The following is a 17,436-nucleotide window of genomic DNA, read 5'->3' on the forward strand; positions in this document are numbered from 1 at the left end:
GCTTACAAAATCATAGTTGATCAAAAGCAGGATTCTTTTAATACTTTTGTGTGTAAACGAATGGAAGAGTTTGTGAAATTATATCCATAATTATTTATTATAAAAATGCAGAAAATGTTAGAGCATATACTTAGGGCCTAAGTGAAATTTGAGGAAAAATTGACAATCCGTTCAAAAGTTATGAATATAAAGGTAATTCAACACAGTTTCATTTTAGCTTAAAAAAAACCGAGCAATTGACTTAGCTCTACAGACAACAAGGGGAACCGACTCCAGTAACAAGTTGACTACGGGGAATGTGTACCATGCAGTTTCAATCTATGAATTCTCTTCGATATTTTCTTTATATGGTTGTCCTGCAGTGACGTCCGAACTATTAATTGTCATACAGCGATGGCATCGAAACTCTAAAAGTTGATAACTTTTGAAGGGATTGTGATTTTCCTCATTTCACTGTTGTGTTCTACTTGATTTTACTCATTCGACACTTATAGGAATGATTCCCCTGTGTATAACACCTCTCCTTTTGCGTGTGTGGTTGCAACCTTTATAAATATTCGGTGAAAACATGTAAAACGTTGAGATGATCCATAAAATGTCCTTATTCCTTCTTATCTTTATCAAACGTTGATCACTCTTTTCTTCTAATTTATTTTATTCATTATTATAAGTCAACTTATACAGTGGAATATATACAATTAGACTTAATGCAAAATTTGATTCATGACACACTGGCCGAAATTCCAATGAGGTATACAATGACATTTCAAACCCCTACACTATTTATTGAGTGTGGTTTTTAATGTACTTTTGCTATTGCCCATTATTGAACCTTTTTAAATCATGCTTCTGTCTGACAATAGATATCATAGACACACACAAGGCAAAGGACGTCCAAATAATTCCTCAGGACGTTAAATCCTCTGCTTCCTAATTGGTTAAGCCTGTTCTGACAATGTAGTACCACCTTATGTTATATCTGAAATGAGAGGTCATTTCCCGGACATTAGTATAGGATTCAGCAAATACTAAAAGAGTGTTTGTACAACATTCAAGGGAAACTAGAAGAAAAGACAACTATTCACAATTTGCACTATTAAATTTTAAATTTCCTTAGTTCTGTGCTTCCCTTTCTCTAAACGGAAGTTATCCACTAACAAAAAAAAAAAATGAAAACTATACGGGTAATAATACTCCCCTTGTCTTAGAACTGAAAGTAGAAAGTCAAGTGCGCCTTTATTCCCGGAGGCTTTTATTACGCAATTAAAGTGAAAATATGTTGAATAATTTTGTATACTTACCGGTACTTTGTGTCGATGTACACTGTGACATCACAAGCTGTAATATCCTTCTGATCCAGCGATGGCAGCACCGAAACTTCAAAAACTTCCATAGTTAGAGTAGAAGCTCATCTGTATTGGAAATTAAACTTAAATTGGCGTAAACTTATTTCCACTGTTTTAATGTTTCCATGTAGAGAGGGCGGCACATAGACGTATCCGTTTGACGGATTCCCAAAATTCTTAACATTTGAACGGGTTATCCTAATTTCCTCAAAGTTTCACTTTATTATTAGTAAATGTTTAACAGCTCTTTCTGTATTCGCAGAATCAACAAAATATTGTTGAGGGAAACTTCCCCTGTAGTGGCATACTCAGTAAAGGTGTGTGTGTGGGGGGGGGGGGGGGGGGGGGAGGGAGCTGTCTTCCTTCCCATACTATGGTAGAGAGACTTGCCAAAATAATGAAGGCAGTGATCCAGGAGAATTGAGCCACTTTTTACATAATGAACCACATTTCCTAAAATATGCATCATTGATTGGAGAACTTCTTGTCATTCGAAGCTTAAATACTATGCTATAAAATGATATAGGTTATGATATTCAGGGTTATTGCATGTTCAAGTATAGTACCCAGTCTAATAAAAAAAAAATGTCAAGCGGCACAAGTTTCCCATAGGTCGAGGAGAGTTTGGCATACCCATAATGAGAGTTGAGCCACCCTATATGATACGAGAGTTGTGCCACCTTGTATTGTGAGTAGGGAAAGACATCTTTTACTTGCCAGTTTCCTGCATCGGCTTTCATATAAAATCCAGGACCAGGTACAGTAACAACTGTCACCATAATCATGCATGACTTTGTGAATTGTAATACTGTGACATTTGCTTCCGGTACACTGAATTATTTCAGACAGCAAATGCATGCGTTTTCTATATGTACTAGACTTAGTAAATGCATAATTGATACATCTATCTATAGGTTTACTTTTTTCCTTTCTCATTTTCCTTGCCCACAGCCACGCCTATATACTTTGGAAGTCTTCCACCTCCCCGTTCCTCCATCCTCTTTTTCTCCTATAACATTCAGCACTGTCTTTCATTTCACTTTCACACTTAGTTTCATCTACCTCAATTCAATCATGTATGGTCTCTTACCATTTCTTTTTCTTTGTGTGTTTCTTGTTAGATGATGCTTTTATATGATATTAATGTTATGTACTGTCAAAATCGTGATTAAGTATTATAGCTGTGTTTATTTGCTTTAGACAGTGCCACTTTTCAATTACTTAAGGCTGTGTCACACCTTTCCGGGTAGCGTTTTTTTTTAAGACGGCACAGGTTGGGGCATGGCGCGTGTTAAACCTATGGGAAAAACGTTGGGTTAGGGTTTTCGGTTATGGTTATGGTTAGGGTTAGGGTTAGGGTTGGGGTTAGGGTTAGGGTTAGGGTTAGGGTTAGGGTTTGATGGTTAGGGTTAGGATTAGGATTAGGGTTAGGTTTAGGGATAGGGTCCCCGATAGCTTTTTAGTTTCCCCAATCTGTGCCGTCTAAAAAAAACACGCTTCCGGGTAAGCTACGCGGGCTTGTTGCGAGTAGGGATTTTCCAGCACGCAGGAGAATTTTCTGCGGGCGGACAAGAATGTTTGCAAGTTTCGCACTTGTGTCTTACCTGCTAGACGCATATGCTACTTATACCTTGTACTTGCGTGTATTCCGTAAGACCTGCGTGAGGGTTTTGAAACCGATCCGTTTTCTGTTACGAGCGACTTACGGGTACTGCGAAGTACCTGTGTTGGATTTACCTGCGACGTGCTGCCGGTAAGGGTCTCCAATACTGGTGTTCTGCGTGTACCTCTGCGCAAACCCCCTCGAGTCACTCGGAACAAGTTTTGAGCATGCTCAAGAAGGCCTTGTCATATACCGTATCTGGGGAAGTTTTGCGGGTTGCCTTGCGGGAAACAAATTTGCTACCGCTCTCCGCAGTTGGTCCGCTCCTGACAGTACCTAGCGCGTATCTCGCTCGTAGTTGCCCATTGCAGAGGTGCGCACGCAAGTCCGACTTACCCGCAGCTAAGTTTTGAGCATGACCAAAACTTTTTCCGGGTGCGTCGCGGGGATTGCCCGCAGAGGTCCACGCAGAACGCCAGTAGGAGGCCCTTAGCAGCAGCACCTCGCAGGCAACTCCCACGGAGGTACTTCGCAGTCCCCGTATGCGGCCAAGATACTAGGGAGCTTTAGATTTTAGACGCGCGGACGTTCAAAGGGAAAAAAAAAAAACATGATCTGAGCGTGCGCAGTAGCGCGGGTCATTATACTGCGCACGCTCAGATCATGTTTTTTTCCCTTTGAACGTCCGCGCGTCTAAAATCTAAAGCTCCCTAATGACATTCTTTGGGGCTTCTGCCATTCCTTCAGAGGAATTTTTTCACTGAGATGTCATCCCCACGCGCCTGGCACGCAGGTCACACATAATACCCGCAAGTACAACTGAAGTAGAACGCGTCCAGCAAGTAAGACACATACAAAACTCGCCCAAATCCTTGTCCGCCCTCAGAAATTGTCCGGTATGCTGGAAAATCCCCGCACGCAACAAGCCCGCGTAGCTTGCCCGGAAAGGTGTGATAGGGCCGAAACATGCATGGTTGCTGGTAAAAAAGATTTGTGTGCGCACCTCCGGGCAACTACGGGTGAGATACGTGCTAGGTACTGGCATGGTCATCTGTGGGGACCTCCGGGTAGTAAAAACTGTTCTTCGCAAGTCGCCCGCAAGGCTTGCCCGGAAAGGTGTGACACGGCCTTTACATAACGAGGAATCAAAACTTTTCAAAACACAGATATTGGATATGTAAGATAGAACACAATTTTCATGTAATACTGACTTGGAACACTTTCATATATTTCACTTAAAACATTAGGACTCAACATCCATGATTCTATACACACATAGAAAACACATGAAAATAACAACTTACTTATACACATCAAGTTTGTATAAAAATATGCACCCTTATAAAACATGTATGAACAAAAAAACATCATGCAGTACAAAATTCTTAGAGGTTTTTTTTCAACTTGGAACTCTATGCATTTTAAAGCTATACCTCCTTGTTGAAATGTATGACTATCAAATTTCTGTTGAAAAACAGACTTGATGATTTGAAATGAGAGACCAAGCATGGACTGATACGCTAATGTTCTGTTGATGCCAGGTTTTCGCAAATTTGAAAATTGAAATACAAGCTGTGGTATAGCTACATTGCTGCTCTTTCCATGTAGAAATAGGAAATAATGTTATGGTCCTGTGAAATATACAATATTAGCATGTTTTGAGTCCGGAACGTTTGAGCTGGCCTTTTATGGCAAATAACACAATTTTGAATTAGTGTTCGTGATTACACATCCCATTCATGTGGGTTGATACGACATTGCTTTCGCAGCCTACATTGAAGGTCCACGTATAGGCCCTAAAAAATTATGTTATTCAAATGTATGAGATTCCCATTTTGAGCCTATGACAAAAGGGCGCGTAGAAACTGAAGTTGCTTGAATTCAGATTTTGTTATCCATCATTATTCTTGCACAATGATTTACATATGCTTTCTTTTCTCTAAGTAATACAAATAGGATAGAAGGACAGTAACTCAACTGGAACATTCAGCAATATAGAGTCAAGTCCACAATAGGCAAAATAAAAATGGTTACCATATTTGGCAAGAATATCTCGATTTGAACAAAGTAAATTTTGTCAAAGAAAATCAAATTGAACTACCCTTTTGACCCCTCCACACACACACACACACACACACACACACACACACACACACACACACTGGTTCTTTGTTGTATTAATGAATTGAATTGAAAATGTGTTTTATTGATCGATATCCATCGCAGCCCGGAGGATGAATAAATTAAAGATACACACAAGATAATACAGGGTAGTAATGAAAAAAAAATGCACAGAACAACCAAAAAAAAAAAAAATCAATCTTATTCGTCTTAACCATTGCACAATGAGATCAACCTATAATACAAAACAAAAACAAATATTACAATTACAATATCTAATATCACTATTCTCAATAATTATTAGTTTCAGTCCTTCAACCGTGGTTGAAAGAAGAAGAAAGAAAATAATCCATTCATAGAAATGCAAAAAGACTGTCAAATATGAAATAAAACGCAGGGAAAGTGAAGTTTCGACGCTTCTGGTTGAAATAATTATCATATTCTTTGACAGTTCTCATATCTTCTCCTCTCTGAGGATCAATTTTCTTTCTATGCTTGAAAATGGTTGGGTGTCATTTCGTTCACATCATAATGCTCATGCGGCCCGAAAACTATTCCCCTTTTGGACTGCATGCTTGCTTCTTTATTAAGCAACGCGACAAGACTCCCGCAGTCCGATTTCCTCTCGTAGATTTGTGGCAATGTCTGGGGGAAAAAAATGTATGCTATGATGTTTTGATTTTGCAAAAAGGAGAGTTGAGCCGTGGATTAAGTCTCCTGATGATCAATGGCTCATCTCTGCACCCATGTCAACTATTTTGACATGTGCTCAGACTCACCTCAAAGCAGTTGTATAAAATTAAATCAAAACCTTATCAATAAATCTACAATGCATAAGCTACATGTTGCCTACAATATAAGAAATACCTGCTTCTATATAAATGACAGAAAAGGTCTTAGCTCTAACTGTAGAATCAACTTTCTTCAGCAATTTAGAGTTCTTCACTCAACTCATGTTCATTGAGCCGTTACGCATTGCCATGACTAATAAGAAAGATATGTGATACTTTCTGGGTATAAGATTAGTGACAGTTCTGGGTGGTGGATCAACTCTCCTTGTGGTTCAACTCACCTGGATCTCCCCCATGCACCCTCTGTATGTGTCTGTGTGTCTGTGTCTGTCTGTTTGCCTGTCTGTCTGTGTATGCAATGTATAATCAGACTAGTACAATAGAACATTTCAGAAATAATCTACAAAATATTTTTAACTTATTTTTTTCTACAATTATGTTTTATGTTCTGATCTTCTTTGTCCACTTCATTTCAGTCGAGGGTTTGTCACGCTCACTCAAACAGACAGACACACGCAAGACACACAATCACATCAGAAAGATGGGACCAACCCCTCAGATCAGCTGGTCTCTTCCCACCTCCCTGATCAGACAATCAACACCACCATCCAAATTGAATTGTGCCACACAGCGAACATTTTCACGCCGGCATACACACAGCACATCACACGTGATGCCGACACGTGCTCCTCGAAATTGCCAAATAAACCCCTATAAGCAAATGCAAAACTCCACATAAAATAATAGCTGTGTCTGCATTCATTTCTCCGTGATTTTATTGTTTTAATATATAATATGTATAGTCAATTTCTTTCACACATCAGCTAATCAACACGTCCGAACTCTCGCTTAACAGATTTTCTACAATAAATTGATATAAAAACATATACTGTACACACATAATAACAATTTGATGATCGATTTGATAAATGAATGCCATCTCAGAAGTCAACTTTCTGTGAACATCATCGATGATCTTGAAGATTGTGTGTGCGTCACTGAAACACATTCACGTGTGTACGCAATAATACTGGTATCGATGAAGGACACGACTAGAGATTGTTTTTATTATTTCTCTATGTATCTGCAAATATTTCATAGAAATATATGGAAACAATATATGTCAATGATAATATATGAACCTGTGAAAATATTCTGTTTGTTATGCAGTACCATAAGCCCTTATAGTTATAGCTCTTTCTGTTGACAGCTTTTTCCTATAATTTATAAAGAACCTTCCGCATGTAATCCGAATCATAAAATAAATAAAGAATAGCTTTGATTTTAAAGCTCAGTGATAAACTATCCGTTGTGCAAGCGTTGTCTGGCTGCATGTGCATGCTTGAAACCAATTATACAGGTATTAATATCTGACCTGTAGGTTATAATAGTCACCATAATAGATATCAATTATAATTGAGTGCGTTTTTGCGTATTGCACCGCCGCGATATGCAACTTGAAAACCAGCATGCTTACCATAACCTCCGACTATAGAAAATGCAGCCCGAAAAGGATTATACATTATATAGTACCCCATCAGCTTGTATCGTAAATAAGCCCCCTTTTCGGACTGCAAGAGTGTGTAAGTGTATATAACCGCGATGATTATTAACCATAATTATCATTATGATGTATAGGCTACATGACATTGTGTGCACCACTCCATGCTTCTGCATATTTATACAGTGTATCTCATTGACGCCAAGCATCGCCAACTCTTCTTGCATTGAATTTGAATACGTGTACCAGTCACAGAGTCACCATGGAATATAATGCACCAAATCTTTCGTTTACCCTTTGAGTACTGCATGCACAATTTTCTTGTTCTTTTGCTGGCTTATGGCTAATGCTAATAGAAAATACAAAGGATCAAACTAAAATGTTTAGATAAGATAGTACCATCAATTGATGCATCTGATTAGATAAATCGAAATCCGGCAATCTTGATCTCTGGTAATGGTAAATACATGCAAAGGGAACAACAATGACAAAATCCGACCAAGAAAAACCAAGTTGAAGTTAACAATGCCGTTACACCACCATGACCACATCGAAGTAATCGCAAGGTTTCGTCTCCTCATGATATTAAGCAATGTAGCTTACACTCGTCCTATTATCATGATCGTTAATGTCTGTGTGCATAATATTCACACTCTATAAGGAAGCAGTCACCTGTGTAGATAAACAATGTGTCATCAGACAGCCATGCTGCATAATTATATAGCTAGAGGCCTTCACATTAGATATGCACAAATATAAATGTAGATTCGGTGGTGATAATGTTCAGCTGTAACTATACGAAGCTGCATTATCTAGCTAGTAAGTTATTTCATGCCCATATCCCGCGACGAATTTGAAACTTGTAATGTTGCTGCAACAATTATTGATATCCTCGATTCGGTTTAAGCTGTTGATCTGACTGCGTGACATAAAAAAAAACAACAACAACAAACGACAGCAAAGAGGGATGGAAGTGTGAATTAACATCAAATGCTTCTTGAGAATGGCCTAAATATTGCATCATATACTGTTCTGTCTGTTACAATCACATGAGACTTGTCTTATGGGCCTATCTCACTGGGGGAGACGTCGCCGCGACTCGAAAGAAAAAAAAAAAGAAATAAAAAGGCTTGCGCTCACAAGAAGAAGGCTTCTCCAAGGTGACGTTCGAGACGTCTCCAAACAAGGTGACAACTTATTCGCCTGGGTCTCGGCAGTAGCGGGGCCTTCTCCGAGACGTCTTCTCATACCAGTTGGAGACTGGAAAACGTCTACGAAAAAAAAAAGTCCCCGTGACTTTCTGGAGAATCGGCTAGTCTCCAGGAGACGTCGCGGAGACTCGAGTCGCCACAAGGTCACCGCCAAGTCTCCAAGCCAAATAGATACCCACTTTAATGTACACTATAGGTATATCAGAATAGATACAGTAAATCATTCAACGTTCTTACGACCAGATACTGTACCACTGCCTTCATTGTAAGTAAACTAGGAGCAGCCGAGTACAGATGCATCAATGTCATGGTTCACACTCAGGAATGTTGTACCATTTTTAGCATTATGCCTCACTTGAAAAAGTCTCACGAAGGTACAGTTTACTGGTCGTAAATACGTTTCTCTATTTTTTTGAACGATTTCTTCATGCAGTTGAATCTATTCAAGAAGTTAAGATGCATTCAGTCATCAAGATTATGACCAACTTCTTCCTCCATGCACTCGTATGTGAAGTGAAGTTGTTACATCAATGGCGTTTTACGCCGTCCACCAGACTGAGCCCTCGATCGAAGGACTGAACGCTGCCCATAGGCCTACATGGCTACAAACACGTCTGCTAACAATAACGATGTGATTCTTCTCATTCTTCCGACTGATTTCTTTTTCTCATTATTCCAGCAGATTCTTTACTTACGTTCAGTGGGGCAGTCGACATGACATATAATGTGACGAATTTATCATAGTTCACGAATAGTTAACGTCATAGGCAAAGAAGTTCTTCATTGTGAAAAACCCTCAAATTTTCGTTTTTGCCATAACATTCTGCTCCCTGTTCCGTAGCCGGAGGTAGGTCGCTCGTCGGATTCAATCTGGTAATCCATCCGTGACATGGGCAGCGAGGCCGACGATCGCGCCCCTATTGAATTGGAGTACCCACTTTCATAGAAGTCCACAATCGCCTGGTTCCGCGACCGGAAAGACCTCCGTAACGTATTGTCCTGTAAAGCCGATCCGCGCATGTTCCCCGAACCGAAAACGGAATAGTCGATTTCGGGGTCGTTGTGGGGGCCAGACACCGTATTTGGGATGGCCCTCGACGATGGACCACCGTAATCTTCTTGGTTGTCGTCGATGTCGGCAGCGAGATCAGGTGTGCCCCAGGTTCTCCTGTCGAGGATCGAGATCTGGGTGTCGGTCGGTGAAGATGGGGATTTGGCGCTTCGTGGTCTGGACGAGTCATCGGACATGGCCGACTGACGACGTATTGATGGGAGCATCTCCAGATTCGGCGGCCGCGGAGGACCGTTCCCATTCATTTTAGCGTGTCCATTGCTCATCTGTTCTTTCGTCTGGGTCTGCGACTGTGGTTAGATAAGGAAAGAAAAAACAGTACATCTTTAAGCCTGTTTTTCTTGTTGAATAGATGAAAACGAATTAATAAAGGGAGTCTGAATCTAGTCCATGATCATGCAAATTTTGTCAGCATAAATTCGTGTGGCTCAACGCATACGCCAAAAGACCTCCAATGACATAAGTACTCCTAATGTGTTGGATGTGAACTATGCATGGTTGTGAATTCGGGCTAATTCGACACGAAAAATTATTCGGTAAACTTAAGTAAGTACTTATACGGGCATTTCTAACCAATGCCACTGTTTCTTGAAGACATGGGAAACTTTAAGATTTCATAAACTTATTCTACGTCATATTTTGATAAAGCTTTTTGTTATCGTTTGATTTCACTCAGCTCATCAAACGAAGCGAATTTACGCTTCAACTGTTTTTGGTCAACTGCGTCTTATAGGGAAACAAATGGAGACATCATCACTCCACAATCTGAAATTTATTGCTTCATAGGACCTGCATGTATCTCTCTTTTTACATCCAGATTCGCTGGAGAATTTTCAGCTGGCTAATACTCAATATACTAGTAACTTAATTAGTAAATCAACCGGCAGTTTAGATTGACAGTTCGACAGATGGGAAAAATAACAACGTACAAATAGATCGTCTCCGTCATCGTCTTCTTTGTAGGCTGGGTTCCTCATGGCTATCGATCCTTGCCGACTCTGCGATTCTTGCCACAAAATGCGATCGATCTCGGCTATGTCATGATTTCCTTCTGGACTCTCTGGATTCGACCTGTAGGAGAGAAGAGTAGAGAGTAGATAGCGGATGGACAGAGGGAGAGAGAGTAGTGAATTGGCGGTAGAGTTCAATCTAAACGCTGACGAACGCCATTATGATTTTGTTTTTGTTTTTTGTTTTTTGTTTTTTGTTTTTTGTTTTTTGTTTGTTTTTTGTTTTTTGTTGTTGTTTTTTTTTTAGGGGGGGGGGGAGGTTATCAGCTCTTGCTGTTGTAGTTTGGAGTGGAATCTAGTAGGCAGATCACAATAGTAGAATTATTGTGAGTTATATGCAAACCAACCGTAGAGGGAACACTTTCTTGTCTCAAAGCACCTAGGGTGTCACTAAAAAACAAAACAAAAGAGAACATAATTCCCAAGTTAAAGATATAATTTTGAGTTACCGCGCGCTGGAGGCGTAAGCAGCAGGAACAGGCACTTTTGATTAATGAATACTCGTGCCCACCGTCAGAGGCAATTTAGTTTGCGGGATTAGAATCAACAAATCATGTCTTTATTTCGTGAAATAGGCAAGTGAAAAGGGAGAAGGAAAGGACGATTTTCTTACGCGTCGACACCTAGGAAAAAAATCGAACATCCATGCCTCAAAAGAGCACAATCAAAATGAGTTTTGGAGAATAAGTTGTATACAAACTGCTTCACAAGTCAACCTTGAATATCAGTATTTCAACCAACCAAATAATCACTACTGAATCTCTCTCTCGGTCTCTCTCTCTCTCTCGTGTTTTATATACAACATTTAGGTATGGCTGTATATCAGAATCTTCCCACTTAGTTTTGTTCTGTAATCACCTTTATCTTGATTACCTCATGCATGTACTTACATTGTATAACTATCAATATTGAAGACAATTCTTTTTCGAATAACTTCGACAAAAGAATGTCAAATTCACCATTGTTTTCCTTACACGTATCAAATCATGCATGCATGCGACATAACTATATCTAATGTTCAAACACATTAATCTTTATAAAATGCACAATTATTATTGTTATGTATATTGTATAATTACGTACACGAGGAGTTTAAATGCAAAACAGATACTCCATTATTTTGTATAAATCTGAGATATTTGAGATTAAAGCTGCCTAAAAAGAAAAGGAAATATTACTCTAGATACATGTAGTGATTTTGATTATAGCTTCAAAAATATTCATTGTTATGTAACGAGTGCAGCATCAGCGAAAATATTTTGTTTTTTCTCTATTTTTAATGACGACTTCACAATAAGAACTTTGAAATTTTATTCAATTGTTTTTGCATTCAAACTCTTCATTGTGTTTGTGCATACATGAAGCTGAAACCACACACAACATTGTCTATCATATACTCCTAATCATGCACCTACCAGTCAACTGGCCTGAATATTCTGTCAACATACTCAGGAGGATTTTTCTTCTTGCTCTTTGTTTTCTTCTCATCACCATAGCCGTCTTCTTCTGATTTTCTGTGACAACGGGGGAAAATGAAGATAGGATGTCTGAATGGTGCACCATTTATTGACTCTTCACATCTTATTGAAACTATACGTGTATGGTGCTCCTGTGACAGACTCAGCTCGAGTGTGTTCGTGCGCGCGCTTGTGTGTGTAATTATGTGTGACAGACACACAAAATTACACACACAAGAACGGGCGCGAACACACTGGCTTCGTAACAATACAATATGCAAAAAATGTAGAGTTATTTTGTGTGATGACTGAGTGACAGGAATGGGATCAGGCTTAAATCTGGAAGATTCTGTCCATGACATGAAAAGTTTAGCATTAGTTCTTCACACGTGACGTCAAAAACAGATGTCTTTACCGAATTTTCAATAAGAAGCAAATGTTTCAAGTAATTTACCAATGTATGTAAACGGCCATTAATTATCTGTTTCTCAAATTTTGTCCAATAATTGCAGTCTAACTTGAGTTGCTCTAGACGAATACATGAAGAGAAACATTACTGTGAGAGAGGCAAAACCCTAATAGGAAAGGATTTCTCGACATTTAGTTTAGGTGGCACAATGGCAGAATTCAGTGCCGATCTTGTAATCAACCAGTGAATGTCAACGATTTTTTTTTGAGAGAGATAGATAGATTATGATTATAATCATCTACGCGAAATACTTCAGCATGCAGACTACATTTTGATCTGCCAGGATAAGAAAATCAATCTTTTTTTTTGTTTTTTTTTTTCAATTTCATAAAACCATTACCCATTGACTCCGGAGAGAAAATGAAAGATCCTCATTACAAGAGACTGCTGCCTTCTGGGGGTGTTGAGGGCTGCAATGCACTTTTCAATTCGATTTCAAGTCTAAGAGTTCCTGTTCTGTTTTGTTTTTGTCAACATTCATTAGGGCCTATTGTGGTTTTCGGACCTTCTCCAGAAACGCGTGCAAACAGGCATCGTACAAAGGATTTTGTGAATCCGAAATGACTGAATCGTCAAACAAACAAAAATTAGCTGACCGTAAAAAGGAGAGCAATGTCTATGGAAATGTGACAATTACTGCCGATTGTTCTTTCAATGCTCTGTTGATTTACATTTCTCTCACCTGACATTTGCTTCCAACACACAACACACACACACAAAAGAAACAAAAAAATCACTGCAGAATTGACACTCGAAAGGTCAAATCCAGTGAAATCATTAGAGCAGAGAAACAGAAATTCCAAGCATGTTTGGAATGACATCATTATGACATCATTGCGGGGTAAACAGCTATCAGCGCGATGAAGGCACGATATTACACATATCAGTAGTGTGCAAGAAACGACATCATACAATGGAATTGCCCTTACCAATGCCATCTCGTGATGTACAAAGAAGTTGTCTTGGTATCTTGACAATTGCTGGTTCTGTATGACGTCTCGGAATTACCTTTTTCAATTCCGGTAAACACAATATTTGCCAAACCTTCATTGTGCCAATAAAGGGCTCTTGATATTTCACATAATTATACTATGCATTGAATGGCGCCAAAATGCAACTGCCGGCGTATCTTAAAAATCAATAAACGAGAACGAGAAAACGAAGCCTATTTATATGATAATCACTCACTTTGAGTTTCTGCGTAGAATACATCCCACTACGATACACAACATGACGAGGACTAGGAAGAGAAGTGACCCGGTGATCGCACCCACGATGATGATGACGGTATTTCCAGAGGCAGCCGTCGTCGTTTGTCCGTTGGCTGTTTGACGAAATTCAGATTACATGCTTTATATCAATGTCATTGCAACTTTCCCGCATATTATGCTCATATACTCGCGTTATGAAACTCAGCAGTGTTGCATTCATCAAAATTAGAGAAAATTTAGATAGTGACGGTACAATCAGCCTTATAGCATGCCCTTTTATCATGATTATTTTTGACAATATCAGACATTATTGTTATCGACTGGAGTGGCAAAAATCGGCACTTTATGATGGTATCAATACGGTGTAACGATCACGAGCTTACACGAATGTTGCGAACCCTCCAAATTTCACAAACAGAAGAAGCAATGTCTCTTACTTCGCCATTACAATAAGAGGATTTTAATCAACTAACGGCGCAACAAACATTTTGTTTCACAACTGGACTAAAACTATATATAGAAAAGTTTTTTGGAAATTCAATTGCAGTTTAGCGGGTTTCGAGAAGCAGTGCTGTATTGTACACAATAACACAAGCGCATTACACAAGACGAAGTACATTTGCATCACGTCTGCGCCGTTCATTTGAACATGAAATACATAATTTTTTTTTCTCAGTGAGACAGTGACTATAGGTCTATACACAATCCATCAATGCATGTTACTAGGACACAATTGCAATATCGCTGCAATTCAAAACAATTTGATGTGACGAACAGAATGTTTTCTCTTTGAAGTCACGTATAAATAGATTTACATTTATAGCAAAGATTGATGTGCAAGAGAATAGCAGACTGTGAGACCATGTAGCATCATCATTTTGTTTGATTTGCATGTCTGGCAATAAACAATATTTTCATTTCCGAAAATATTTCAGCCTTTAGAATTCGAGAATTTCTATTTCTCTGCTCTAGTGATTTTCTCGTATTTGCCACATTGTGATTGCCAATCCAGTTTGCACTTTTTTTGTTGCTTGATTTCAGTATTGAAACTGTACAATGCTCTTCTGTATATGTTTGAGTTAACTCTGTTTACTAAAGGCAATTTTAACATGGCGTGTCAAAATAACTTTTCATAATGATAAAGAGATCTTCCTTGTTAGTGAAGCTGATGAATAAACTTGTTTCTTTAGTATATCTCTCCCTACTCCACGGGTTGTGTGTGTGTGTGTGGGGGGGGGGGGGGGGTTCTTATAATTTTCACAGCAACCGAAGAAGTTTTATCTTTACTTGACAGTTTGTCCACCATGTCAGTTCATCTTATATTATGTTTATCCATGTGAGCTACAGTGCGATTGCAGACAAATTAATGCTAATATGATTTTAATACTTACATTTCTGTATTGTTATTCTGCAAATTGCCCTATTTGTCAAATTTCAGAGAGTCCCCGCGCTACTTTCAGAACTTACGTTATGGATATTTTGAATAAGTGACCTGCTATATCTGAAAATGATATACAAGTGATTCAGATCTCTTTGACCTATTACCTTTCTGATCGTCTCCCTTTTCATTTTCTTTTAAAACCCGTCTGCTGCATAAGATTGTCAAATTGGATACTCGTACTCTACATCTGTCCTTATCATTATAGGGATTCTTCGGCATTATATTCTTGATAACTTAGAAATTAAGAAATTCAGACTTTTTTTAACATGCAATGTATCAATCATACATACCTTGTGTTGTTGATTCCATTTGCCTTGTTAAACTGAAATATAAACAATGACAATGAAACAGAGGGAAACTTCGATAAGTACATTGTGATCACGTCAATCTATATCATAGTATATACAATTCGATGATCTGTCCCATCACATGAATATCAGTTCGCGTAAATATTGCACATAAAACTCGATTTTATTTCACCTATATATACCAGAAATGCTGTTTCAACAAGGAGGTCGTATTACACGTCAATATTCACTGAGATGTTATTATGTCGAATGTGTGATGTCGACTTAGTCGTGTTGAACGTGTAGGTCTATTGATACTCAAGACAAGCATGAAATACACTCAGCAAAAAAAAAGAAAGTAAACACTTTTTCAGGTTTATCTTTCTCATGGACTATCTGGCTAAGAATGGTGTTTTATATACCATGTTCAAGGTAATTTGATTAGTTATCAACCTAGTAGGTCAATGAGAATGTTAACTTTACGCATGAGTGAACACATTCGTTTTCTTGTCCAAGGCGCAAAAGTAAAAATTGCAAAATGGACAAGTAATTGTTATTTAAGCGTATTTGCTCTTCCATATAATAATGAGAACAAAAGACAAATTCAACACGATAGAAATGCAAATTAATTTGCAAAAATCAACCTATGATATCAATAATGTCTCTGTATCCCTTCAAAGATAAAGAAAGGCAAAAAATAATGGAGGAAAATGAAAAATCTTCTGTCAAATCCGCAGTCAAAAGACATAAGAGAAAAATTATGGTAACAAAGAAAGTTAAATTTGAAACGTTATTCCAAAATTAAGAAAATTTGAAATAATATTTGGTTCTTGAATTTGTCTCGTGCATTCTTAAATTCCTTAATTAAAAGGTAAAATGAAGAAATTCCGTCGATTTTATCACCTTTACGGTTTACTCCCTATGTCATTTAAAGTTTTAATTGATGGAAAATGCTTATGTTCCACCTTCAGTTTCCCCACTATGTTTTTGTTTTGAATATAAAGGGAAACAAGGGAACGGAAACTTATTTCTGCTGTTTCATTCATGTCTCTCATTGCGTTAAATTGGTCTTTTGTTATCATTCCTATCTTGGAGGGCATTTGCAAATGAATTTCAATATGTCCAATTCTGCAATTTTTACTTTTCTGCCTTGAAAGACAAAAACGAATGTGTTCACTCATGCGTAAAATTTCCCTTTGTATAAACCTACCAGGTTGATAGCCAATTAAATAGTCTTTGATATGGTATATGACATACTGATTTTTATCAAAATCTTCTATGAAAAATATTAACTGGAAAAAGTGCTTACTTTCTTTCTTTTTTTGCTGAGTGTAGATTCTTTAATAGTGTGTATATAGTGTGTCCGAGATCGAAAATACATTAAAATTAATCAAAACCAGAACGGGAGCAATAACATTGCATGTTGTCACACCCTGTGGCAAATCATCATTTCTTTTTTCAAGATGAAATGAAGGATGACACCACAAGTTTATGTGTGCAAGTAAAGCTGAGATAAAACAATCCCATGCTTTCAGACAAAGAGAGATTCCAATTCACCATTTTCTGTCAATCTTATGAAGAGTATAATGCTATACTGGTTCTGCGGAATCTATACGTGATCATCATTTTAAAAATGCATGATCCCAAAATACCTCTTCGATACCAAAACCAAAACGGGTCTAAACATTTTGGATCACTCCTGAGGATCATGATTATTGTGTTAAATTGGGATAAAGTAAGTCTTATGATACCGATTGTCTGCTGTAGCATGAAGTGTCAACAGCTGGGAAGTTCCTTGCTCTTGCTCTTCTTTTCATTCTTGTTCTATTATTATTCTTGTTATTGGTTTTATTTATCGGTTTCCTCTTGTATTTTCTTTATCCTTTTCATCAAGGCCCTGATTACTTAACTCTTAA

General features: G+C 38.2%; 1 protein-coding gene across 1 annotated transcript; it reads right to left on the reverse strand.

The window, feature by feature from the left end:
- Positions 1-9,353: 9,353 nt before the first annotated feature.
- LOC139730924 (uncharacterized) lies at positions 9,354-15,098 on the reverse strand. The gene is made up of 5 exons (XM_071641807.1): positions 15,080-15,098; positions 13,770-13,905; positions 12,071-12,169; positions 10,571-10,716; positions 9,354-9,916 (listed from the first exon to the last, which is right to left on the reverse strand). Exons 1-5 carry the CDS (start codon positions 15,096-15,098, stop codon positions 9,354-9,356), a joined length of 963 nt encoding a protein of 320 aa, XP_071497908.1.
- Positions 15,099-17,436: the final 2,338 nt, after the last annotated feature.

This window comes from Diadema antillarum, unplaced genomic scaffold (assembly GCF_040938485.1).
Source record: "Diadema antillarum isolate AM-2024a unplaced genomic scaffold, OU_Dant_1.0 seq00000343_RagTag, whole genome shotgun sequence".
Lineage (NCBI taxonomy): Eukaryota > Metazoa > Echinodermata > Echinoidea > Diadematoida > Diadematidae > Diadema > Diadema antillarum.